Genomic DNA, 25,961 nt, shown 5'->3' on the forward strand with positions numbered 1-25,961 from the left:
CAGAGAGGCCGGGAGGGGGCTGGTGAGGCAAGGGGGAAGAGGCAAAGTCCCTTCCTTCATGCATATGCACTTATTGAGCACCGTCTGTGTGCCAAGCCCTGAACCAGGTGTTGGGTCTCGTCTCAAGTTCTTTACAAGGAGACTGGCTGGGGTGGCCTAAGTTCTCGGGGACCCGGGTTTCTCAACTAGGGAGCTCAAAGATGTGTAAAGAGAGAGAATTGTGGATATTGTTGGTGGCATTAAGAAAGAGATGCTGATGACTGTGGAAATTGGGAGGAGTACAATCTGGGGCATGGACCCCCTTTTTACACCCGAGGACTCTGAGACACGAAAGCTGTCGGAGGATTTGCTCCAGCTCCCATGGCGCGGAAGTAGCAGCGCCAGGATTCGAACCCGGGTCTGGTGGACTTTGAAACCCTTCCCCATGGTGCTTGGCTGCCTCCTGGAGGATGGGGGGTTGTCGGAGGTTTTTAAGTGGGGAGGAATGTCACGAAAGCAAAAAGTTGAGGAAAAATAAATCCGGTGTTAGGTCCGAGGCCGGTTTAGACGTAAATGCCCAGAGGAGGGATGCTGGTTCAGGGACCCAGGTATGAGGAGGCAGGGACCCAGGTGAGGGCACCGGCAGGGCTGGAGGCAGGTGACAATGGCGTGGGACTTGCTGGAGGGTCTACTCAAGGGAGTAAAGACAGAGCTGACGGTGGGGGCAGGGTTTCAGACCTGGGTGCTGCGTGGCAGGACACTGGCGTTGCACATGCTGGATAGAGGCCACGCCACGTGTGCCCGGGCAGAGCTCCTGACAGCAGCCTAGTAGGGCCAGCCTGACTTGGGTCTGCACCCTGGCTGTCCTCTTCACTAGCTGTGTGACCACCAACTGTTTCTTTAACCTCTCTGAGCCCCTGTTTCTCTCTGATGAGAAGGAGAGCAAGGATGCCTGCTTCTCAGAATGGTGAGGATATTGAGTATGGAAAACTATGGAAAGAGACGGATGAGGTGCCTGGCACACAGTCAGCATCTGATAAATCGTGGCTTGACATTGGGGGCCCCAGGCCGGTGTCCCATGCTGGTCCCCACCGGGCTGTGGCAGACATGGTCCTGGAGCCAGGAATGGAGGGGAATGAGGGTCGGACTTTTCATTCATTTGAAGAACTTTGATTGACTTTCCCCCTGGGTGCTGGGCCCTGGGGACACAGTGCGGAGAGGCTGATGGGAAAACCCGGTTATAGCACAAAACTGAGCCCCATCTCGACTGGGAGCAAGGTGAGAGCAGGGGCGGGTCTGTCCGGCTCAGCACGCAGCCTGGCGCAGAGCCTGGCGCCTGGTAGGTGTGCCCTACCAGCTGTCGGATGGGGAGGTGGAGGCAGAGATGCAGCGGGCCCTCTGGGAGCCCCTCAGAGCTGGTGCAGGGGGCAGACGGGAGGGGTGAACTTATAACCACTTTCTGTACCAGAAACTTCCCCCCTGCTGCAGGCGACGGGTCAAAGACAAGACGGGAAACTGGAGTCCAGGTTTCAGCTCTGTCTCATTGTCCCATCTTTTTTTCTCCTCTTTCTCTTCCAAATTCCTGTCTGGCTCACTTTTTCCCAAAATTTGCCTTGGAAAATGCTGGAAAAAGCCCTGGGGGGTTGATCACGTGCCGTCAGCAGGCTGGGAGGCCAGGGAGAAGGAACAGCAGCCACAAATAATTGTTGCTATGAGGCTGCCCTTCAAGGTCACGGGCGCCTGTGACCCCGGCCAGGCACCTCATCTCCCCAGCTGTGAAGGGCAGAGAAACCCCGGACCCCTGAGTATAAACGAGCCGCAAGTCCTTCATCTCACACTGCAGGGTCCTCCCGTCCGACCTCTTCGATCTTTGTCACGTTTTTATTTTTATTGGAAGGGTAGTTTGTTTCCCCACCCACTATTTTTTTAATCCATTCATTGAAAAATGTGTTTTTATGTTACAGAATAAAACTGCCTGCTTGTTGTAAGAATCTTAAGCAATATGTTATGCTTTAATGGGAGCTTAGTTTTCTCATTTATTGCACCTTTTTTTTTTTGAGTAAATTAGAATGTCGTTTACATTTTAAGATAATATAAGAATGCATGCTTGGGGTGAAAATCTCCACAATGTGGACTTGCAGGAGGAAAGTCCGGGAAGTGTGCTTCACGCCCCGCCTCCTCCTTCCCCATTCCACCCCCACCAGGCCTCTGAGATGACTCTCGTCTTCTAGATAAGGGACAGACCCTTGGGAATCTTGTTGTAGACCCACACCTCTAAGCCACTGCTAGGTTGGGGGAGGTGGGCCTTTCTAGTAACAGGAGCTCAGGAGCAGGATTGGAAGATTGTTGACTTGCAGTGTGACCCTCAGGCATCTACATAACCTCTCTGAGCCTCGGTGGCCTCCTCGGTAGGCTGACCAGGGAGAGAATTGAGATCACGGCTCTGAAGCCCCTGGCGTGAGTCCGTGTCCTGTCAATGGCCCAGGTGACTGTGTTGTGTGGTGGTCTCGGCAGGTTGGGGACCAGATTCTGGAGGTGAATGGGCAGAGCTTCCTCAACATCCTGCACGACGAGGCGGTCAAGCTGCTCAAGTCGTCCCAGCACCTCATCCTGACGGTGAAGGATGTCGGGAGGCTGCCCCATGCCCGCACCACGGTGGACGAGACCAAGTGGATCGCCAGTTCCCGGATTGGGGACACCGCCACGAACTTGGCAGGGTCTGGCCGCCCTGCTCCCTCTGAGCCCCAGGACCCCACAGCCATTTCTGAAAGCCAGTGATGGCCCCTCCCATCCCCCCAGCGTCTCCTGATCCGTCATGATGGCGCCGACTCTCAGAGCCTGTGGTCCCAACACCGGGGTTCCTTTCATTTGTGGGGCATGCATAACCTTGACACATCCCTTCTCCTCTGCTGGCCTCAGTTTCCCTTAGAAAGCTGCACTGCACGATCCAGCTCTCTCGTTCTTTATTTCCCCTGGGGGAAATCACTTACTTCTGAGTCCTTAGTTGCTTGTCTGAAAAGTGAGGATCCTAATAACCCTGCCCCCATCCCAGACCTGCTAATGAGGATCCTATGAGTTACCTTGGGGAGAGGATCTTGGAAGTCATAGTGGGACCCAGTGGCCAGATGGCTGCAGAGTTGCTAATAATCAATGTGTCTCTTTTGGGTTTCCATGGGAAGTCTCAGACTGGCCATGTACCCCCAGAGCATCTCTCTTTCTCTATCCCTTTCTTTCTTTCTTCCCTCCCTCCCTCTCTTTTCACCTGCACAATGTTACAAATTTTTTCAATTAGTTGCCAACATTTAAAAAGATATCAGGTTCTCCATAAAAAACTGGGTTTCTGGCTGCTTCTTCAAAATCAGGAATCGTGGCAGCTCAAGTCCGTGTTTTTTTTGTGTGAAAACGGGCTGGAGCTGAGCTGCCCCTGTGAGCTGCGTCTCGGGGGCTCCTGTCATCCATGTCCCCACCCTTCCTGGAATTGGCCTGACCTGAGGCCACGGGGCAGTTGTCATTTATTCCCTCCTCAAATTGCCTGCCTGGTCCTGTGGGGTCGGAAACAACTCAGGAGCCCACTGGGCCCGGGTTTGGGAGTGCTGTCCACATGGTTGATGGCAAGCCGCCCATCTGCGCCGGGTTCACAGTCCCTTGAGAAGCCCCAGCAGGTGGAGGCTGTGGTTCTCACGAGGCTTTGCTCATCCCGCAGTCCGTGCCTGCATGAGCTGCCCCAACGGCAGCTGAACGTGCTTGTCTTTCTCCATAGGTTTCCTGGAGATCCCACAGCAGACGGGACGAACAAGGTAAGATGCTCCCCGTCCCTGGGGAGCTTCGGCGTCTTCACAGCGCCCCGTGTGTGGGTCCCTGGGCCCGGCAAAGTGGGCCGAGCAACCCCCGGCCGTGACCTCATTTTCTCGGGGAGTCAGCCTGCTGACTGTCCTCCGTCCCCCGTGCCACACACGCCTGTGAGTGCCCCCAGGTGTTCCGGGTACCACCCCAGGTACCGGGGGTGAGGGCGGGGAACAGAACAGGGCATGTCCCTGCCGTCACGGAGGTCACAGCCCATGAGGGAGACACATGTAGAAACCAACCAGCCTCCACACACAGCTCATCACAAAAGCTGCTCAGGGCCATGGAGGCAAGGTATGAGGAGTTGGGAGAGAGGGTAACAGGTGAGACCCCTGACGGGGATGCGAGGAGGGGAGGGGGCAGGCAGAGGCTGTCTGAGGTAGTGACGTGGTGTTTGGGCTGTGGACCGAATGTTAAATAGAAGTTGGCGAGATCAAAGCGTGGTGCAGGAGCCGGAGGAGGGATGTCGTCGGAGGGCACAGTGTGTGCCACAGTCCTGAGGCAGGGAGAGGGTTTGTTGAAAGGAAGGAGGGCTGGGGGGAGTGTAGTAAGCGAGGAGGTGTCAGGGAGGGGCTGGCGGCGGGCAGGACAGCCCATCACACCTGGCTTCCGGGCCACAGAACAGGTTTGGCTTCCAGCCTGAGATGACGTCTGGGCTGCTGCTGAGGGGCTTAAGCAGGAAGCGGGACGAGGAGATCTGTGTTTTTACGGGCTCCGTGTAGGTGACAGGAGAGTCTGAGGGGGCAAAGGGAGCCCAGGTGGCATCCTAGACACTGCCGAGGAGGGTAGAGGCAGTGGCGGGCAGCGGGTGGAGTGTGTGTGCAGACTGGAGCTGTATTTTGGAAATAAAGTTGCCATTATCCCCAATTTCCCAAGGGAGACTTGAAACCTAGACCATAAAACGGGAACCCTAATAAAATTGCTCAACCCTGAATGGTTGCAAGGATCTGATGAGGTGACGCGTGTAAAGTGCTGTCTAAGCCGTAAAGCACTTTGCAGCCGCGTGAGGCCACGTACTCAGAACACATCGGTGCATCTCCCGCAGGTGTGCCGCGTGGGCCGAGACCACCGAGGGACCACCCCATCCCTCTGCGGTGTGGTCGCCGACGTGGCCTGGCCCCTCGGCTCCCCAGCAGCTCCCAATCCCGGGCCTCTGTCCTCCTACCTTTCAGCTGGGGTTCTACAGGGGGCCAGTCGGCTCCCAGGTCACGCTGAGCAGCCTGGGGAACCAGACCCGCGTGGCCCTGGAGGAGCAGGCCCGGCACGTGCTCACCGAGCAGGAGCGCGCCACCATGGCCTACTACCTGGAGGAGTACCGCGGCGGCAGCGTCTCCGTGGAGGCCCTCGTCATGGCCCTGTTCGAGCTGCTCAACACCCACACCAAGGTGACCCGCACCGAGGTGGCCCGCGCCCCCTCCTCGGGCAAGACCGGGGGCTGGCGGGGGGCTGGCTTCGGCTCTCGAGGGCCCTGCGTCCTTGCCTGCCTCCCTCCCTCCATCCCGCACTCCTCTATGGAGAACCTGCAAGCCCTCAGGCCTGAACTGAACCCTGGGCGAGGACGGGGGACCCAGACAGCCCCCTGGGAAAGGGTCAAAGTCCCCTGTGACTGGGGCCTAACACAGTGGCTTCCAGTGCTGAGCGTTCATTTAGAATCATCTGGATTGCTCTTTAAAAGCAATGCCTGGGCCCCACCCCACTGGTTAACGCCACACATCTGTGGATGGGGCCGGCCCCCGGGTGACTGCCGTGCTGCCCACTTTGAGAACTCTGCTCTAGTGGAAGCCTGTGTGAGGGTCAGAAGCTGCACCGAGGAGGAAGCAATTAAAGCCACTGGGGGTGGTTACATTTGGGAAGACTTAAGACAGGAAACCTGAATTGGAGAGAAGTGGGGGAAGGGCATTCGAGGTGGAAGGGAGGGCCAAGGACTTCCTGCTGAGATGCTGGCCAAGGAGAAGGTGAGAAAGGAAGCTGGAGAGGGAAGCAGGAATCAGGCAATGCTGAGCCCGGCATCCAGGCACAGGTGTTTGGACTTTGTCCCAGGACAGTGGGGAGCCATGGAGGGTTAAGGAGGGAGGCCAGTGGTCAAGTTTGCACGCAGGTCATTTCGGGTAGCAGGGAGCTGGTCGCACCTGCTGGTGGAGCTCCCTGCTGAGTGCCCCCTCTTGCCCCCCACCTCCAGTTCTCTATCCTCTCTGATGTGAGAGGCACCATCTCCCCCCAGGACCTGGACCGATTCGACCACCTGGTGCTGAGGCGGGAGATCGAGTCGATGAAGGCGCGGCAGCCCCCGGGCCCTGGCGCCGGGGACACCTGCTCCACGGTCTCCTACAGCGACACGGGCTCGTCCACGGGCAGCCACGGCACCTCCACCACCATCAGCTCAGCCAGGGTGAGCTGCCCCTGCCCGTCCCTGGCCTGGTGGCCAGCAGGGGAGTTCAGAGACTGGCTCTGGAGTGAGCTGGGTCCCGCACCACCACTCACCAGCTCTGGGCCCTGCCTCTCCGAGCCTCGGTTTCGTCACCTGTGAAACCTCCTAACTGTTGAGTGCCAGCTGCGTGCCAGGCATGGGCTCTAGGAGACCACTGAGGAACAAGACAGATGTGCCCCTGCCTCCTGGGGCTCACAGTCTGGGGGGGCGGGCTGGGGAAGAAAGGTAAAAAACAGAGTCCTGGGACAAGTAGAAAAAAATGATGGCAATCTGTGGGAGGACCCCACGAGAAACGGTGGCAGTGAATTCATGGTAGTGGTCGTGGTGACTGGGTTCTTCCCTGAGACCCACTCTTGTCTGTGGAGCTCCAAGCCTAGCCAGACTTCCTCCCAGAGTCGCCAGCCCCCCGAGAAAAGCATCTGGTCCATCTCAGGGTGTGTTTCTTGGATGGTTGGAGGCCAATTAGTCCCAGAAGCCTTTGCAAGGAAGGGGCACAGGAGATGCCTGGCTGTCTATCATGGGGGACCAGCAGTTATTACCGTCTGTGTGGTGGGAGGAGCAGAGCTGGAGGTCAGGAGAGCCGGCTGGGCTCCCCGCTCTCCTTTCCTGTCTACATCATTCGTCATCACTCTCCTGTGGACGGGGAGAGAGAAGGTCGTGCTTCTTAGACGCTGTCGCTCCCGGATGCTGAACTCTGAGCTCCTAGGGGTGGAATCTCTGTTAGACCAGGGACAGACACAGTTAGTTGTCCTGTTGGAGGAGCAGGATCTCCGAGGGTGCGGTGATGTCTGAGGTTGCAGACGCACGTGGTCCGTGGGTTAGATGGCCCGGGAAGCTGCCATGCATCCCTCCAGGGCCCAGACGTGGCTGCAGAGGAGGCGAGGTCACGCTTTGGGAGCAGGTCACTTCTGGGCCAGGGAGGAGTCTGTCCCCCGCCCGGGGCTGCAGGTGTGGCTCTGTGCCCCTGCTTTGAGGGGGCACCTGGGTGATGAGCTGGCTTCAGGCCGTAGGGCCCTGGCCCAAGGGCCCATTTCTCTCTGGGTCCAGCTCCACCGAGATCGACCTTGCTAATGTCCCCATGGGGCTTCAGGAGCCATGAGTCACTGCTCTAAGACCAGGGGGATTGCACAGAGTCCGGTCATTCTGGATGGTCCTTTTAGAATCAGGGATGAGAGGTCCAGGGGGTGGGATGGGGGGTGTTCCAGCCTGGGAGGCAGATCTAGGTTTAAGCCATGGCTTCTCGGAGCCTCAGTTTCCCCCTGGGTGCAGTGGCCCTAAGCCGTGATGGCAGCTCAGGCTGCAGGGCTAGAGCATCTGGGTAGCTGTTCTGCCTGGACAGGGCTCAGTGCCAGCTCAGCGCTAGCCCACAGTGACCTCGTCCCAGCCCAGGGGTCCCTCCATACCTGAGGAGCATGGCCCCGGCCAGTCTGGGCCCCAGCTGTGGCAGTTGACTCTGCCCTGCCAGAGGCACCCTCTCTGCGGACTGGGGACCCTGGGGAGGCAGACCTCACAAAGGCCGGGGCATGACTTTGAGCAGGGAGTTTTGGGGGCCAGATGGAAGGGGTCTCCAGGCTTCTGAGGGGTGGACAGCTAGGAGAGCCGGTGCGTGTCAAATTAGGATAACGGAGACCAGCGGGAGCTCTTGGAGGCAGAGTCTAAGAGAAGGTTGTGCAGGTGGGAGAGGAAGCATGGAGAGAAGGTCCCTTCACCCCTCAGTGCCTCAGTTTCCCCACTTGCCCTTGGGCTGCCTTCCCCAGCTTGTTGGGAGGACTCCATGGCTCTCAGTGCCAGCATCCTGGAAATACGGCCCACCCCTGAGGACAGGGGAAACCCCTGTTCTTTCTGACCTGCCCTGAGGATTGGTACCCAGAGCCTGGCAGACGCCTGAAGGATTCTGGAAGGTGGCGGGCTGAGATCTGCCTGCCCCTCCCGTCTTCATCCCGTGTCCGGCATGCACCACGTGCACAGCCCGGGCCCTGTTTCTGACTCTGAGCTTCTCTGCCACCACAGGGCTGGGCCTCCCTGCAATCTGGGTCTTCTCAGATGCGACAGGGTCCTCCGCAGGCTCAGCCTTTCCTTAGTGAGTGTGACCTCGGGCGCATCACTTCCCCTCTCTGAGCCTCAGTTTTTCCGTCTGCCAAATGGGAATCATGATCCCAGCCCCCAGCTGCTTGGGAGTCCCAGGGTCACCCCGGGGTGAATGACGGTCCCCGATGCCTTTCTGCAGGACAAGGGTCATTTCTGCAGAGCAGTGAGGACGCTCTGGTCTCCTCCAAGGAGGCAGTTAGAGCGAAGCAGGACGGGTTGTAGCAACGGGGCCTTTTCTTCCTCATCCCAACTTCATCCCTGCACAAAGCGTTCCAAGGAAGGAGAAAAAGGATTTGGAGAATCATGTTTCTTTTCCGTGTGTGTGTGTGTTTTGTGCACATGCTTGTGTGCTCAGAGAAGGGGGTTTGCTGTGCTCGTCCCATCCCTAATATTTATTTGATGTATTTTTCTTTTTGCCTTTTGCCCCCCTCCCTCCCCAGGAGCGGCTGCTGTGGCTTATAGACCTGATGGAGGTACCGTCTGCCTGCCGGGTGGGGGCCGTGGGAGTCCCTAGCTGGGGCGGAGGTAGGGGGCTGTGGCCCTTCCCGCCACTGCCTCTCGTCTGCACCCAGCCCTGGTGGGGACCCGGGGTTCTTCCTGGTGCCCACTGCCTCTCCCCTACACCAGTTCATCAGCTTTTCTCAGGCTCTGGCGTGCAAATGCCCTTCGTTTCAATCCCAGCTCTGCCGCTTCCTTGCTGTGTGACCTCTGAAAGTGCTTTCACCTCTCTGAGCTGAGTTTTAGGCTCTGTAAAATGAGGATGAGACTTTCTGTGCTGTGGAGCTGTTGAGAGCCCTCTTGGCCTTTGCGTATGCCATGCGGTCTGTCTGGAATGTTCTCCCTCCTATTTCACATGGCTTGGCTGTCTCCTGTGTGTAGCTCACATGCCACCTCTTCTGAGCAGACTTCCCTGATCCTCTCAAGGGGGGTGACTTTCAGCCTGTGGCTCCTCCAGCCCCCAGCTTCCCGTGGCCATGGCTCTTGTCTCATTATGTTCTAGTAATTTGTACAAGCCTGGCCAGCTCCCGCCTTGACCACAGGCTGCTGGAGGGCAGCAACTGTGTCTGGAGTCACCACTGAATCCCTAATGCTCGGCAAGGAGCCCGGACCGTGTTCATAATCTGGGCCTGTCTTAGTAATAGTAGGAGCTAGCGTTTGTCAGGAGTCCTCCGTGGAGCTGTCATAATGCTTTCCGATTGTGTCTTCTTTGACCCTCCCGGTAACTAAGAGTGGCAAGTACTGCTCTGATCCCCATTTTACGGAGAAGAAATCTGGAGCTCAGAGAGGAGAAGCGACTTGCTCAGGGTCGCTCAGCTAGTGAGTGGTGGAGTGTGGACTCTAACCCAGGCCTGCTGGCCTCTGAGCTGGTGCTGTTAACCCCTGCAGTCCTGCTGGGCTTCTCCCTGAAGGAGCCCACCAGCTGTGTGTTAAGCATCATCTATCTATCTATCTGTCTGTCTATCCACCTACCTATCCATGCATCTATCTCTATCTATCCAGCTATGTATCTATCTATCTATTTATCCGTTTACCTATCCATCTATCTGTCTTTCTATCCATATGTCTATCTATTCATCCATCCATCTATCTTTCTATCCATCTATCTATCTTTCTATCTGTCCATCCATCCATCCATCTATCTATTCATCCATCCATCTATCTTTCTATCCATCTATCTATCTTTCTGTCTATCCATCCATCCATCCATGTATCCATCCATTCATCTATCTATTCATCCATCCATCTTTCTGTCCATCTATCCATCTATCTATCTATCCATCTACCTATCCATCTATCTATCCATTCATCCATCTGTCCCTCCATTCATCTATCCATTCATCTATCTATCCATCTTTCTATCCATCTTTCTATCCATCTATCATCTGTCTATCTATCTTTGTATCCATCTGTCTATCCATCTTTCTATCCGTCCATTTATCCATCCATTCATCTGTCCATCCATCCATCCATCCATCCAGCTCCTCTCTCCTCTCTCCTTCTCTTCCTTTGATTCTGTTAACAAATATTGAGTGATTGCTATATGCCGTATACAGTTCTGGGTGCTGGGAATACAGTGGTGAACAATAAAGAAATCCTTTCCATTATAGAACTTAGGGTAGAGCAGGGATGACAGTAAATGAGATAAATTACGGAAATACAGAGTATGTTAAGTGGTGAAAGTGCTAAGGAGAAAAACAAAGCAGGGAAGGGTTGGGGTGGTCAGGAAGTGACACCTGAGTAAAGATCTGAAACAGGTGAGAGAGCCATGCCCACAGCTGAGAGAAGAGCGTTTCAAACAGAGGGAACAGCAAGCGCAAGGGCCCTGAGGTGGGAGCATGCCTGGAATGTCTGAACAAAGTCCAGGAGACCACGAGGCTGGAACAGAGTGCATGTGGGCAAGGGCAGTGGCAGGTTCTGTCCTGAGGACTTTGACCCTGAGTGAGATGGGAGCCATCGGCAGGTTAGAGCAGGGGCCGACATGGTGTGACTTCGTTTTAGCAGGATGCCGCTGACTGTTGAGAATAGATGAGAGTGGGTTTGTACCAAGAACAGGTTCGTTCCCAGGAAGGGCCTGGGGAGGCTGTGCAGCCTGAGCTGCCACGAGATGGGACGATGGGCTCTGCAGGCGCCAGCTCTTCCGGCTGCCTGCTCAGCCTTGGCCTTGGTGTCTCCTCGGGGCCCCGTCCCTCCACACACTCAGACTGGACACCCCAGGCTGCCTGCATGTGGAGCCGCAGGACAGAACCCTTCTCCTGGGAGCCCATCCTGTGGGAGAGCAGGACCCCAGGCCCCACCCTTGGGGTCAGGAGCCCCACACCCTTCCTGGGCTCTGTCCCTACTGTGCAGTGTGCCCTCAGGAAAGCCCCTCACCCACCCTTGGCCTCAGTCTGCCCATCTGTACAACCAAGGCAGAGCCCCATGTCTCCTCCGACTCTGAGCGTCCTCTCTGTCAGGAAGATATTCCAGGGGAGGCACGGCAAGGAATGGCAGCTCTGTGTCCCCCCACTTCTCTGTGCACTTGAACAAGGGCTGCAGCATTCCTGCAGAGAGAGGGCACGAAATAATATTCAGTGATTCAGCACTGAGTGCCAGGTGCTGGTCTGCAACAATTCCATGTATTAGTGAGCTTCTGCTGCCATGATGCTGAGTGACAAGCAGCCCCCCAAATCTGCATGGCCAACAACCCAAAAACCCTTCTTTCTCATGGCCAGAAGCCCTGCCCTCCTGGAACTTCGTGCTTTTCATGTCCCCACTAAAACGCCTCTCACGTTGTTTTGATGTCTTCCTGGGCTTGTCTTCTCCAGTAACCAGGGAGAGCTCCTGGGGTGTGGGCAGGGACCACATCTTTCTCTGCTCTCTGTCCCCAGTGCCAGCCCGAGGCCTGGAACAGAGTGGGGGAAATGTGGAGCAGAACCTGAAAGGAAACCACACTCCCCAGCCACTCAGGATTGAGTCTAACGTCCCAGCCTTCTGAACCTTCCCCTCCCACATCGTAGGAAAATGTCGTTGGCCCTGGCGCTCAGATGGGCAGGCTGGCAGGCGGCTGGCTGTCATGACCCAGATGCCCCAGACGGCTGCCCCAAATGGAGCCACTTTCCGTTTAGCCCAGATTCCCCAGATCACGCTACGCGGGTCTCAATTCCACGTTACACGTGGCTCGTGCTGCAGCCGTTTTCCCGCAAACCAGATGCAATCGATCAAAGGAAATCAGATTTCAGCCTTCCCCTGGGCGACAGCTTGCGTTCATTTTCCATTTGTCTCTTGTCCGTTTCCAATAGAGAGTCAGCCCTGGGAATTTTTTGCCGCCTCCAAACAATATTGCTCCCCTCCCATAAAGATGTCGGCCAGGAGAGCTGAGAGGCGGCCGAATTCAAGAATTCCTTCTTGAGTTTTTCATCTGGAGGCGGAGGGCCTTGGGTACCCAGGCTTCGGAATCCCACAGATGGGGGCTGGCTCTCCCAACTAGTAGCCGGGCCACCTGGGGCAGGTGACTTAAGTTTTGGAGCCTCAGTTTCTGTACATGGGGGGCGGGGGGGGGGGGTGGGTAGGCTCAGCCAGCTGTGGGTCATCATGGCGATTGAGCGAGCTCAGTAGCGGGGTACATGGGAGCCGATTCTGTCATTATTCTAAAGGCTGGAAAGGGCACAGCAGAGGGTTGCAGAGGAGCGGGGCTTGTCGAGGCCAAGACCAGCCTTGTATGCACGGAGCAGAGGCCACCGAGGGCGGGGTTGGCAGCGGGACTTGCCCCGGCCTTAACCAGCCCTTTTCCGCCTGGATTTGAGAGATTTTGCCCTCCTGGCTTCTCATGTGCCTGGAAAGGGGCTCCCTGGACCTGCCAAAGGATGCTGGCCATGGGGCCCCTGCCTCTAAAGCCCTCGCTGCCCTCTCCCCCTGCAGTAAGGCCGGAAGGGGCCCTGGCGTGGCTGGCAGCGCTTCGCTGCCTCGGCCGGATCCCCTGTGGCCTCACCATCCTCCTCATCAAGGCAGAACGAGGGGGAGACGCTCAGGCCTGTCTCAGACCTCGGCTGCAGCGACCCTTGACTGTCAAGGCAGCTCTTCCCAGAAACAGGGAGCAAACCATCCTAGGATCTTCTCCCAGCTCCGGCATCTGCCTTTGGTCCAGCCTGGATGGTTTCCAGGCCTCTGCTGGGCGAGTCCTCCCCCAGTAGGGAATTGGAAGGAGCCCATCTATTTACTCGCTCATTCATTCAGCCTCTTCTGTGTTGGTGCGGCAAGCATTCGTTGAGCACCGCCTGCATGCCAGGCTCTAAGGGGGGCCCTGAACCAAAGAGAGCACAGCTTGCGTGCCCTCCTGAAGCTCAGCAAGTCTGGTGGGGGGGGCAGCCTCGAGTCAAGTCACACTCTGGACGAGGCCAGGTAGCTTAGGGGACCAGACCAGCACGTCCAAGGGCCCTGTGCTGTGAGGCTCTTGGACACTCAAGGAGCTGGAGGAAGTCAGTGGGGCCAGAGTGCTGGACGTGAAGGAGAGAGGGGTGAGGGTGAGACGCAAGAGGCTCCAGGGACTTGGGTTTAATCCTAAAACTGTGGGACACCATTGAGGGTCTTCATTAAGTAAGTGACATGATCCTGTTTGCATCTTTTTTGTTGTTGGTGGTGGTGAGTAAGATTGGCCCTGAGCTAACATCTGTGCCAATCTTCCTCTATTTTGTATGTGGAATGCCACCACAGCATGGCTTGATGAGCAGTGTGTGGGTCCATACCTGGGACCCAAACCTGCCCAACCCCAGGCCACCAATGCGGAGCACATGAATTTAACCACTACGCCACCAGGCCAGCCCCATGCATCTTTTAAGATGCCTCCCCTGTGTGTGGAGAGAGCTGAGGGGCAGGCGGGTGGGGGTCACCTGGTCCAGGTACGCAGGTACCTTGTCAGGTAGACTAGCTCCATAGCCCCCACCCAGGAAGCGACCCTAGGGTGGCTGCAGCTCTGCTCCTGCAGAAACGAGGACTGGTCCTCAGCCCGCCTTTTATGGAGCCTCTGCCTCCCTGGGCGAGGACTCGGGCTGCGGGAAGCTGTTTTCACCAAGCAGAGCCCAGACCCCAGGGCACAGAGCCTGTTGGGACGTGGCCAGCCCTGCTCCTCCCGCAGCCCTGATTTTCCCAGCTATAAAATGGGCTCGTTGGACTCAGCATTGACGCACGACTGGGATTCTTCTCCTTTTCTGTGCCCTGGGCCCCACTGGCAGGCTGGCAAAGCCCTGGGACTCCTTCTCAGAATAACAGTTTGAAATGTTTAAAAGTAAAATACATAGGATCCGAAAGGAGACAAATTATATAATGAAATGCCATTTTCAAAATAGCGGAACCAATTGCAAAGCGTGTGCTCCTTTCTGAGCACACCCAGGAATGGGGTCTGGTGGCGGTCCATGGCGGCCGTGATCGGGAGGAGCATGAAGGGGGTTCTGCAGCATCTGCAACAAAAGGAATGTGACAGGATGGATCTGGGATGTCGGTGGGTGACAGCGTCACAGGCGCTGCTGGCTCGGCTGGGCTGTGTTGCCTCCATTCATAATGGAAGGAGATGCTCCATTTTGGTTGGAGGAAAGGAAAATAGAGATGCGGTGTTGCCCCCAGCCGGGTTCATGGTGCCTGCGTTCCCTCCTGGAGCCCTGGGGTCCAGCGCCTGTCCTGAGGGCTCCTCCAGCCCTGCTGATTTGGGGTCACACTCTGTCAGCTGAATGCTGTCCTTTTTCCTAAGAGCGTTGGGAGCAGGGTGCGAGGGGCAGAAGGAATAGTGGCCTGGCTTCCTTGGGACGAGGCAGTGACCCTCGTCCTGGGTGGGCATCATGCAGGGGCTCCCCGGGACTTTTCGGCTTCTGTGGTTTGGTGGTCCTGTGGACACGCTGGTAAGAGGCCTGGTCCCTGCCTGGCGTTGGGGCCGTTCCCCGCGGTCTCAGCCAAGCCAGCCAGTGTGGCCTCCCGTCCTCTGATTGGGGTCCTTTCTCTCCCAGTCCACTCCTCTGACCCTCCCCTGCGGCTCCAGACTCTCACGCCCACCCCATGCTGGAGAGGTGGGAGCAGGGCCATCACCCCGGGGTCTGCCCCCATGATCCTTTTGGGCCCCAGACCTGTCCCCTTCCCTCTGGACAGCCCCGCGGCCCCCAGGAACGCCAGGACTGTCTGCCTCTAGCTGGTTCCCACCACCCCGTCCTTCCTGGGGTGACGGGGTCCCCTCCCCAACCTGCCGTGCCACCTTGCCTAGTTTTTCCCGTGTCATTCGTTCCTCTCTCCCTCCCTCTCCCCTCCTCTGTCTTTTCCCCAAATCCTGTCCCTTCCCTCTTTTCTCCCTCCTCCCTCGCAGGTTCTCTCCTTCTCTCTCTGTGTGTCCCCCTCTTGCCTTCTCTCAGCAGCCCCTGCGGCAGAAATCTCAGCCCCCACTGGTGACCATCCAGAAGGCTTTGTGACTCTGTGCCTCAGTTTCCCCAAATACAGACGGGGGAGGCCCCTCACGCCCTGGCCTCAGGCCTCTGGTGCATTTTGGCCCAGTGGGTGGGGGAGAGGTGGGGAGGGGGGTTGGGCAGCTTATTGTCCTGACATCAGAGTAAAGAAGCAAGAAGAACAAAGAGCCGAAAATAGCCCTTTACGTAAGAGCTCTCCCGTGGTAATGAGGGGACCAGGGAGGCAGAGAACCAGGTGCTGGGCTGCGGGGGGAGGGGGGCTCCTCATTTGGCTGAGGTGGCACCTGGGCCATAGCGGCCTCTGTCGCCAGGATCACGAGTCCAGCTGGCAGAGGTCGGCACAGGCCATTGCCCCCCATCATTTCGTTGCGGCCCCACCGTTCCCTCAGACCAGACCCCTGGGATACCCAGGCCCTGATTGGGCCGACTCAGACAGAAGGGAGCTCTTTTCTGGAAAGGCAGGGGTTTTGTGAAGCGCCACAGATCGGAGGAGGAGAGAGGTGGGGGAGCAGGTCCTGAGGGCATCCTGGCTCTCGGGGCAGGCAATCTGGATAAGAGTCAGACCTTGGATAGGATTCAGCTTCCTGGCCCGTCCTTGCTGTGTGACCTCGGGCAGGTGGCCTTCCGTCTCTGAGCCTCAGTCACCTCAGCTGTAGGAGGGATGAAGGGTCCCACCTGGCAGGAATCACTGAGCCGCTGGATCTGGGCCCTGGCCTCCCCTGTGGGTGCAGGAGGAGGGAGCCCCAAGCAGCTAGCTTGCGTGTTGGGGAGGCTCCCGCGCGAGCTCTGACCTTGATCCTCTTCTGGAGGCCTGTTTGGCGGGCGTTTGTGCTTACACATGCCCCAGGTTCTTAGCCTGCTGTCTGCCGCTATTTCAAAGGCACAAGGAGCACGGCTCGGGGACTCAGCTCCGAGCGTCTGGATTCAGCAGATGGAGTCTGGCTGCGCTGGGCTCCGACCCGTCTGCCATTTGCTCCACTTCAGGCCTCCCTCGCAGGGCTGGGTGTCTGTCCCGCTCCACCCTCCCCTCCCCTCCTCCCATCTCTGCCTCCACTCCCGGCTCCAGGAGCCACTAATAGAGAATGGCTGCGGCCAAGGGCCAGCGATGGCTCTACTCTCTCTTGTTTCAGAGAGTGTCACTCCCAGGGCCCTCTGGGCCCTACAGTATCAGGGCTGTGTCTAATTCTGGGGTTGGGGTAAGACTGCATGGGCTTTGGGGTCACCGGGCTGGAGAGAAACCCGATCTGCTGTAGGATAGCTGTGTGGCCTTGGACAGCTCCCTTCCGTCTCTGAGCTTAAATGTAAAAGATGGGAGCCAGGGAGAATCGTAGTGCCTGCCTCCCAGGGTTGTTGGGAGAATCAAAGGAGATCGTGTAAGTACAACGCCCGGGGGGGGGGGGGAGTGGTTGGCGCACGGTAGGTCCTCCGCGGGCTGTAATTCTCCGACATCCTTCTTCCTAAGAGAAGGTCGTGCTCATATTGTCGGGTTCTAGATCCTTCCTTTCGCCTCCCTACGGCCCTGCGACAACTGCTGGCCCCATCAACGATCCTGAACAAGAGTTTGCAGGCAGCTACTGTGTGCGTGGCCCTCTGCTGGGTGTTGGGGACATGGTGACCTGCTCATCTCTGCGTCCCCATGAGCTTGCCTCATCAGTCAAGGCTGCCTGATAAATGCTTGTTGAGCGACTAAGGGAATGCTCAAAGCTCCTGACGTTCTAGAACAGGACAGAATCCCATGTCTGGCCCCACTGTGGACCCCAGGTGCCTGCAGGCTGAGTTCCTGCGGCCGGTGGCAGTGGCTCCGTTGGAGGGTGGTGGCAGCCCCGTTGTCTTCGCTGCAGACACTCCCCAGGCCTGCGACCCCCCTCAGTGCCTCCCACTGAGGCCAGAGCCGTGGTTGCCGCGTCCTGGAAGCCATTGCAGGTCCCCAGCCCTGCCTCGCCCTTCGCCTTTGCTCAGGATGGTCCGTGCTGCCCCGCTGGCCCATTTGCAGGGAGCACTGACTCATTGTGGTCTTGGAGGACGGGTCGTATGGGAGCTGTGCCCTTTCTTTCGGCTGAAGTGTCCACACCGGCCAGTGCATGTTTTGCTGGCTGTTTGGTTGCTGGGGGTGTTCGCAAAGTCCCAGGCTTCCAATGTGTGTGGCAGTCACCTCCCCTCATCCGTCGTGCCAGGCTCTGTTCCGAGCACTTTTTAGGTGTTAATACATGAAGCGCGTGAGGGAGGGACTGCTGTCACCCCATTTTACAGAAGAGGAAATGGAAGCACAGAGGGTTCCGGGTTCTGCCCACTGTCCCTGAGCTGTAAGTGGTAGAGCTGGGTGTGAGTTCAGAGAAGCCTGAACTGGCGCCATGAATCAGTGGATGCGAGAGCAACCCCATCACCCCGCCCCGGGACCCCCCGCTGTCCTTGCCTCCCGGAGGCCATCCGCAGTATCTTCCTGGGAGGCAGGAGGCGGGCAGCGGGCAGGAGGCTGCGGTCTGCATGTCAGCCTCAGCTTTGCTGGTAAAATGGGGCAGCTGTTGCGGCCTGACGTTGCCGCAGAGGCGTCACAGGACCAGAGGAGGAGCCTGCGTGTGACAGGCGCAGAGCCGGAGGGCCGAGCGTATCATGGGTTGGTGGGTCCCCGTGACTGGCCTTCAGGATCACGTGCCCTTTGCTGGCCAGAATGCTCGAGGCTGCAGGAGGATCATTCTGGATGGGGTCAGTGTGGAGGGGCTGGTGGCCTCTGCCCTCGGGGTGTGGAGTTGGGGGTCCTTCCATCCCCACCCGCGCCTTCGTCCTCCCTCAGACCCCCATTTCGGCTCCAGGATGACGCGTGGGAGCCGTCTTCCTCCATTCTCTCCCTGCTCGGGCCTCCTCCCCATGATGGCCAGAGGGCTCGATTAATTCCTCCGCCCATCGATTCGTCCCCGATTCATTAGTTTGCTTAGTAAATATTTATCCAGCAGCCACTCGCCTGTACACTGAGGGTAAGGTGGGGACCCTTTAGTCACAGGTTTTGCCTGTGAGTTTGTATCCCAGAGGGAGAGACAGACAACAAACCAATCAATAGTAACATCAGCTGGTGATCAACCTTGGACTGAAAAATGAAGCAGCGTCAGGGCTTAGACAGAGGGGGGTGGGGGCAGGGAGGGGTGCTGTTGTAGGGCTGGGCCTGAAAGGCCTTGCTGGAGTCAGAACCATGTGAAGTGGGGGGGTGCGCCAGGAATCCTGTGTGCGCAGAGAGAGCAGTGAGTGCAAAGGCCCTGGGGCAGGAACAGTCTCATCCTGTCAGAGGAGTGGCAGGAAAGGGCGCGGATGAGGGCAGAGTCTGGAATTTCCTCCAAGTAGAGTGGAAAGGCCTTGGAGGGTTATGAGCTGGAGAGAGACGTTATGCGACTTATATTTCAAGGATTACATCCTGGCCTCTGGGTGAAGCATAGTGATCAGGGCAAAGGAGAAAAATAAAGCAGGGTGGGGGAGGGGGTGGTGATTTGGGGTTGGGCTATCAGGGTGGACCTTTTGGAGGAGGTGATATTTGAGTAAGGTCTTGAAAGAGGTGAGCGAAGCGACCGTGCCTGGTGGCTAGCCCAGGGGAAGAATGTTCCAGACAGGGAACAGCCAGTGTGGAGGCCCTGACGTGCCCATGTTTTCCTGGTGTGGCTGCAGAGGGAGTGAGCCGGAGCATCTTCATGGAAGGCAGGCTGACCACGTCTCCATGGCAACCCACTGCCCTCAGGCTCAGAGCTGAGCAGCTCCACGCTGGAAGATTCTCAGCCAGCCAATCCTCTGTCCTTCCTGCTTTGAGCACGCCTGCCCCTCTGAAACGCCCATTGTTCACCCACAAGACTCAGCTTGAAGTTGTGCCCCCCTCCTCCGGGAAGCCCTCCTTCATCACTGCTCCCTGGCTGCATTCTAGGCCTGTGTTTCCTTAGCCCGTGCACAGCCGCCTCCTTGCTTGTGTGTGTGGACCCCGCTGTCTCTAAGCTACTATAGGTGGGGGTGGCGGTTCACCTCCCCTGTGTCCCCAGGAGCATCGCCACACCTGAACTTAAGCAGGTGTTGGTCACAGGGGTTCATTGCCATCCTGGGCTTTGTGGGGTGGAGAGAAATGGCTGCCCTGAGGCCCCAAGAGCCCGGGTAGAGAGGAGCGCTGCTCAGCCTCTGGGGGACGGCCTGGAGGTAGCCTTAGGGCAGGTCAGCATCCCTTGAGGGAGCACTGGGCTGCTCCTGGTGCGTTAGGGCAGAAGGGAAGAAATGGGGGTTTTTGCAAAATAGGGTCCATTTAAACCCTAACCACCCCATCCCCCATTCAAACCATTGACATTAAAAGGAGGAGGCACTTTCCCATCCTCTCGTGGGCATCTCGCCATCTCCACACTCCCTGGGCTCCTGTCTGAGCGGCAGAGGGAGGACCCCTGGGTCCTGGAGGCCGTGAGCGTGTCCCACTCGGGGTTCCGGCCGAGCTTCAGGAATCCCCGGACACGGCCGGAGCCACCCCGGCATCTCCAGGTCGCTCAGCGGACGCCTGGAAGGTCTCAAAGAAAAGTCGATTTCCAAACGCCGGGCAGGAAGGTTGACATTAACTTTAGCGAGCAGCGTCTGTTCCGACGGAGTGGGCGCGTCGGGAGAAACAGGCCTCGCGAAGGTGTCCCGGGGGCCGTGGATTTTGGTGTCCTAGAGAGCAAACTGGCTTTTCCCTCTCGGTTTGTACCTGCTCACGTGGCTTTCTTCCCCGTTTCTAGAACACTCTGGACCTGGAGGAAACTGGTGAGGCCGTCCAGGGCCATAGGAACGCCCTCCCGGACGTCTCCCTGGTAAGACCCTCTGTGGGATTTCACTGTGTTTGGCCCCCCCGGCCCTGGGGGCTGGCCCCTGGGACAGAGGCCCTCCGCCTGCGCCCACGTGTGTCCCTCGGCCATCTCCAGCAGGGCCCGGGGTGGCTCTCCGCTGGTTCATGGGATCTTAGGCAGATCTGCGGGCTGCTGGGCTCTTGGCTGCATTGCTGTGACTTTTGATTTGCTGTCTGAACGTTCTGGTAGCAAGTACCGCAGCAAGGAGGGTGTGCAGAGAACTCTCCCCGAGGGGCCGCACGTCCGCGCTGGAGATCGAAGTTAAACGTGACCTCTTCACACCCGGGCGGCTCACACACCTCAGCAGCCTGGGCAGTGTTCCTCTGTGATTCTGACCCAAATAACTTTTCAGTGGCCTGGGCTCTGGAGCTAGATGGCCTAGGTTCAAATCCCACCTCTGCTGCAGACTGTGTGGCTTTTGGCAAGTTTCTTAACCTCTCTGTGCCTTGATTTTCCCATCTGTAAAATGTGGATAATGATGGTGTCCCTACCCCATACGTTTGTGGCAAGGGGGTAAATTAGTTAATTGAAGGAAGGCATTTGGGGCAGTGCCCACGCAGCCATCCGAGCTGTGCAAGTGTTGGGTGTTGGCACGGGCAGAGAGGAAATAGTAAGGATGGGTCCATAGCTGCCGCTCACCAAGCGCCTGCTGGGTCGCAGGCATCTTGCTAGCACGTTATATACTTGGCCCCTCACATCCGCACAACCCTGCTGGGCAGGCACGTTTTCGCCCATTGCCCAGAGGCCCACTCAGAGAGGTACAGCGCCTTGCCCAGGGCCACACAGCACCCCAGCCCATGTGTCCGTCCATCTTCTATCCATTCTCTCCCCCTCCAGTCCTGTCATCACACCGCCTGTCTCTAGTAGCCACGATAATCCCTTAAAAAGAAAAGAAAAAGAAAAGCCAAAGAAGTGCCTTTTTGGTTTTTCCATCCTTTGCATCCTGCGTCTGATTAAGTTTAGTCCCCTGTGACAAGCCCTGGCCGATGCCAGGAACTTCAATTCCCTAAGGAGACGGTGCCATCCCCCGAGACGCCGGTGCTTATCAGCTGCCGAGACACCGGGAGAAGTTTTCCACTCGGGTGTTGCATTATTCAGAGCAGCGTGGCCCAGAGCCGAGGAGAGGAGAGCGGGGACAGAATTCCAGCCGGGCCGGGCCCACTTGCCCGCCTCGCCTCTTCCAGCCGCCATGGGCTCCGACTCCTTCTACTCCTGTTGGGTCTTTTGGCAGGATGATGTCCGGTCCACCTCCGAGGGGCTGCCTGGCTGCAGGCCGCCGCCTCCCCCGCCCCCTCTGGGCCGAGGCCACGACCACCGCCCGCCGGCCCAGCCGAGGACACCGGGGAGAGAGGACCTGCAGCCGCTTTCCTCTGCGTCCTCCCACTCGGGCATCGTCTTCTCGGCTCCGCGGACCCACAGCCCGCCAGCGGGCACCGCGCTGGCCTCAGAGGCCTCCCCAGCACAGGACTCGCCCTCCTCCCCCATCTACGCCTCCGTGTCCCCTGCCAAGCCCGGCTCCAGGGGGCCACTGGACGCCCACCTGGCCCTGGTCAACCAGCACCCCATCGGCCCCTTCCCGAGAGTCCAGTCCCCCCCACACCTGAAAGGCGCCCCCACAGAGGCCGTGCTGGCGGGGGCCTGCCTTCCGCCAACCTCACCCTCCGGCCGGCCCGACCCGACGGGCACCAACCAGCACTTTGTCCTGGTGGAGGTGCACCGGCCAGACAGCGAGCCCGACGTGAACGAAGTCAGGGCGCTGCCCCAGACGCGCGGTGAGTGCCCGCAGGCCCGGGCTGGCTCGGGGTGCCGCATGCGATCTGGGGGGCTCCACGTCCCCTCAGGGTTGATCTGCCTGTTGACACGGTGAAGGTGGGACCAGCTGCTCCCCCAGTGAGGGCCTTCCAGCCCCGGCCTGCCCTGCCCAGGGTCGGTGGCCTGGGGACAGCGTCTTGCACCCGCCCAGATTGAGGGGTTTTGGGGTCGGAGATGCGAGTGTAAGTCTGATTCTGCCGTCTCCCAGCTGTGTGACCGTGACAAGCTGCTGTGCTTTCCCATCGGGAAACGGAGATGACAGAATGGCCCGCCGGGTCCCTCTGCGAGTCGGGCTCCTCCTCCAGCACCCCCAGACCTGGGCGCCCTGCTTTCACCTACCTGTCTCCCCACTAAGTCTGAGCTCGCTGGGGGCAGCGGTGGCTTCTGTGATCTCTGTCCCCTGGGCCTGGCACGGAGCGGGTGCGGGGGCAAGGTAGGGGCTGACGTTGCCGTCTCTGGACCCCTGGGGTCTCGGGGCGTCAGGGTCAGAGTGCAGGCTGGACCTTCCAGATGCCCAGGAGGCCAGTGGAGGCTGCGGCCCCTGAGTTGCCAGAGGTCATCCGGCTGCGGGGGGCCAGGGAAGGGTCCAGCTGGGTTTCCGCCCCTCCCTCCGCAGGCTCCCATCTCCCTCCTGTTAGCCAGACAGGGACATTTTCTTGGGTTCTGCTGCCATCTTGTGGCTGCAGGGGGGCATGGGCCGCCACGGCCAGGGAAGGTGGCCGGCCAGGCCAGAGGACGTTTCCTGAGCGCCCGCTGGGTGTCGAGCGGTGGACAGACTAGGATGCAGAAGGCAGGCTGCCTGCTCGGGAGCGAGGGAAGGCAGCTGAGGGGAGAGCAGGCAGGATGTGGGCGAGAAACCCGAGCCGTGGCAGAGGCATCGCTCCTGCCCCTCGGCCTGGCACTGGGCCGGCACAGGACACTAAAAGCCACCCAGTGGCCTGCCCTCCGTCTGCCTTGCCTGTGGACTAGCCCGTCTGGTGCTCCCAGCAGCACCCGGGAGGCTGGTGCTGTTATCATCCCCATCTTACAGAGGAAGAAACTGAGGCAGAGAAAGTAACTGGAGCCAGGCCATCTAGCACAAGTCTGTTCTCTTGACTGCTTCGTGCTGTACATTGTGTCTTTTAGTCTTTTTGATAACCCCGGTGGTAGGCATCACTGCTCCTGTGTTAGAATAAGAACACGGAGGCTCAGAGACACTGTGTAACTCGCCTAGGATTACACAGCTGGTCAGCGGGGATTCAAATCCCACTTGCCAGACTCTAGAGTGTCTCAAACTCTGGGGCCGAGCCCTAACCCACAGCAAAGCAGCTCAGGTTTGCCGGGTGAACCAGAGGCCCTGAGCCCCGAGTTGGGGTCACGAAGGGGTACAGACTGGGCGTGGCAGACCTTCCATTTTTTTTTCCTCAAGAAGCTTGACATTTAAGTTTTATGTGAAATCTCCTAATTTGAACAGGTTGGCTCATCATTAAAAATCGAGAATATTGAGTTTAAAAACAAGCAGCCCATCTCTGTGGGTTGGGTTTGCTTCCTGGCCTCTGTTTTAATCATTACACCAGGTGCAGTCAAGGCAGACAGCCTGGAAGTGGCGGCCTTGGGGCCAGGCCCAGTTAGAAGAGCAGATCTCCGTAGGTGGAATGGTGATGGGGAGTCCCCTGCCCTCTAGCCCCCCGTCTCTGCCCTGGGGAGTCCCCCCAGCCTTCCCGCCTGCAGCTCCATCACCTCCTCCAGGAATCCCTCCCTGCCCCCAGCCATGTAACCACTGCCCTCGTCCCTGTTCCCCGCTCCCAGCAGCCTCCACGCTCTCCCAGCTCTCGGACAGCGGGCAGACCCTTAGCGAGGACAGTGGTGTGGACGCCGGCGAGGCAGAGGCCAGCGGCCCAGGCCGAGGCAGGCAGATGGCATCCACCAAGAGCAGGAGTGGCAAGGAGCCACCTGGGAGCGAGAGGACCACAGAGGGGGCCACCAAACCGGTGAGTGTGGAGGAGGGCCCCGGGTGAAGAACAGGAGGTCCCCAGCAGGGGCAGCCTGACAAGGGGCACAGGGGAGGGTGGGAGCCCCGTCCCTGGAGGGATGAGCGTACCCGGATGAGATGCTAGGTTAGGAGTCTGGAGGCCCAGGGTAAGTCCTCCCTGACCCCTGATGCTGACAAGCCGGGCTTGATGCTGACAAGCCAGGCGCTGAAGGTCGGTCTCCAGGATCTTGAAGCTCAGCTCTGACGTGTCTGGTGGCTGAGGGTCAGGCCTGGATTCAAGTTCCAGCACCACTGCCAGGCAGCCTTGGGCCAGCGCTCCACGTCCCGAGCCTCAGGGCCTTCTGTAGCATTCACATTGCTGAGAATACTAAGTGCTGAGCTACACTCTGGCATCCCCGAGGGTCCCAGCCCTGGCGGATGCTGAGCTCTCTCGACCCGGAGGGCCTGGCCTGGCCTGGCCTGTCCACCGAGAAGGCCTTGGTCACTGGTCTCCTTCCTCACACGTGCAGCCTGGACTCCTGGAGCCCACGTCCACCCTGGTCCGTGTGAAGAAAAGCGCCGCCACCCTGGGCATCGCCATCGAGGGTGGCGCCAACACCCGCCAGCCCCTGCCGAGGATCGTCACCATTCAGGTACATCCTCAGGGCCCACCTGGCCACCTCCCCTTACCCTGGGAGGCCCCTCTCTCAGCATCCCCAGGCTTTTGCCACCCCCAGAGGTGACCCAGGGCAGACCCAGGCTCATCCTACCTCTGCTCTCACTGAGCCTCAGTTTCCCCAGTCAGGGCAGTGGACACCCGGACTGTAGCTGCCTCGGTGCCCGCGTTGGGCCTGACCCCGGGGGAGGCAGAGCCAGGCCAGCCTAGCCCTCAGGCGCCCCCTGTGCCCCCTTCCCTGTCTCTCGCCCCTGCAGCGAGGTGGCTCGGCCCACAACTGTGGGCAGCTGAAGGTGGGCCACGTGATCCTGGAAGTGAATGGGGTGACGCTTCGGGGCAAGGAGCACCAGGAGGCCGCGCGCCTCATCGCGGAGGCCTTCAAGACCAAGGACCGTGACTACATCGACTTTCTGGTCACCGAATTCAATGTGATGCTCTAGGGCCCGAGGCCCGCGGGCTCCCATGGCGGCCCGGCCCCTGGCCCCGGTCCCTCCTCCCGGCACATCAAGCTCCATGAGGGGCCGGGGCTGCATGGCCAGGGTGGCAGGAAGACATCCCCCCAACTCCTTCCGGGCCCGCTGGACCAGGAGAACCGGGAGATGAGAGCGGGGCAGGCAGATGAGGTCAGGTCGGGCACTGGGGCCGTGCCCGGTACATAGCAGGTGCTCCATACAAGTGTGGGTTTCCAGACGGGGAGAAGGGTGGGGACAGGCGGGGCACCTGTGTCCTGACACGTCCACCGGAGGCGTGCCAGGGCCTGTTACTCCGGGTTGGATGTGGGGCTGCTGCCCCCCGGCCAGCCAGGACCCGGTCCATCCCAGATGCTGGAGCCTTTGTCTGGAGGGAGTCACGCGAGAATTCATGCACACAGCCCCCAGCGGGGGGCATCTTGCAGGACCTTTAGTGCCACAAATAAGCACCGAGCACCCCCCGTTCACACCCCTACTCCTCCCAGCTCCTCATCCCCCGTGGTATTTATTATTTATTTCCCTCTCCACCCCCCTGGGGACCCCAGCTTCCCACCGCACCCCCAGCCTACCCCAGAGGCCTTGCAGGTGACCGGCGGCGTCAGTGTATTTATATACAGAGCTTATGACTTTAATTTTTCAATAAAGAGATCCAAACAAGATTAGGGTCCAACGTGCTGTGTGGCCTGCCTGTGTGGCTGGGGTTTTGATCGCTCCACGTGGAGAGGGCGTGGGTAGGACAGAGGGAGGTGGCACAGCACCCCACACCGCCACGCTTTCCCCTTGCCCCCATGCACGGCTCAATCTGGACCCACAGCGGGTGGCGGGGCACCTGAGCATCTTGGAGCACCTTACTTGAAGGTGGTGCACCGAGAGTACCTGTAGATTAAGACTGACAGGCGTGTTATGGGGCCGAATGCACCGTGTGCGAGGATGTTTCAACATGGACAGGTGGCCCATCT

General features: G+C 58.8%; 1 protein-coding gene across 6 annotated transcripts in view; it reads left to right on the forward strand.

The window, feature by feature from the left end:
- Window positions 1–25,670, forward strand: part of WHRN (whirlin) — an 85,953-nt gene extending 60,283 nt beyond the window's left edge. For 2 of the 6 annotated variants that reach the window (XM_044778951.2, XM_070518876.1), the window contains 10 exons: window positions 2,494–2,696; window positions 3,740–3,776; window positions 4,995–5,207; window positions 6,002–6,211; window positions 8,779–8,811; window positions 19,986–20,057; window positions 21,325–21,865; window positions 23,694–23,875; window positions 24,387–24,509; window positions 24,790–25,664. In XM_044778951.2, the coding sequence (XP_044634886.2) occupies window positions 2,494–2,696; window positions 3,740–3,776; window positions 4,995–5,207; window positions 6,002–6,211; window positions 8,779–8,811; window positions 19,986–20,057; window positions 21,325–21,865; window positions 23,694–23,875; window positions 24,387–24,509; window positions 24,790–24,972 (1,797 nt within the window). In that variant the 3' untranslated portion in view covers window positions 24,973–25,664. Of the gene's footprint in view, window positions 1–2,493; window positions 2,697–3,739; window positions 3,777–4,994; window positions 5,208–6,001; window positions 6,212–8,778; window positions 8,812–19,985; window positions 20,058–21,324; window positions 21,866–23,693; window positions 23,876–24,386; window positions 24,510–24,789 lie in introns of all 6 variants that reach the window. The other 4 variants (XM_044778952.2, XM_044778955.2, XM_044778953.2 and 1 more) reach the window with 4 other exon arrangements.
- The last annotated feature ends 291 nt before the right edge of the window (window positions 25,671–25,961 follow it).

This window comes from Equus asinus, chromosome 10 (genome assembly GCF_041296235.1).
Source record: "Equus asinus isolate D_3611 breed Donkey chromosome 10, EquAss-T2T_v2, whole genome shotgun sequence".
In the NCBI taxonomy this organism is placed as follows: domain Eukaryota; kingdom Metazoa; phylum Chordata; class Mammalia; order Perissodactyla; family Equidae; genus Equus; species Equus asinus.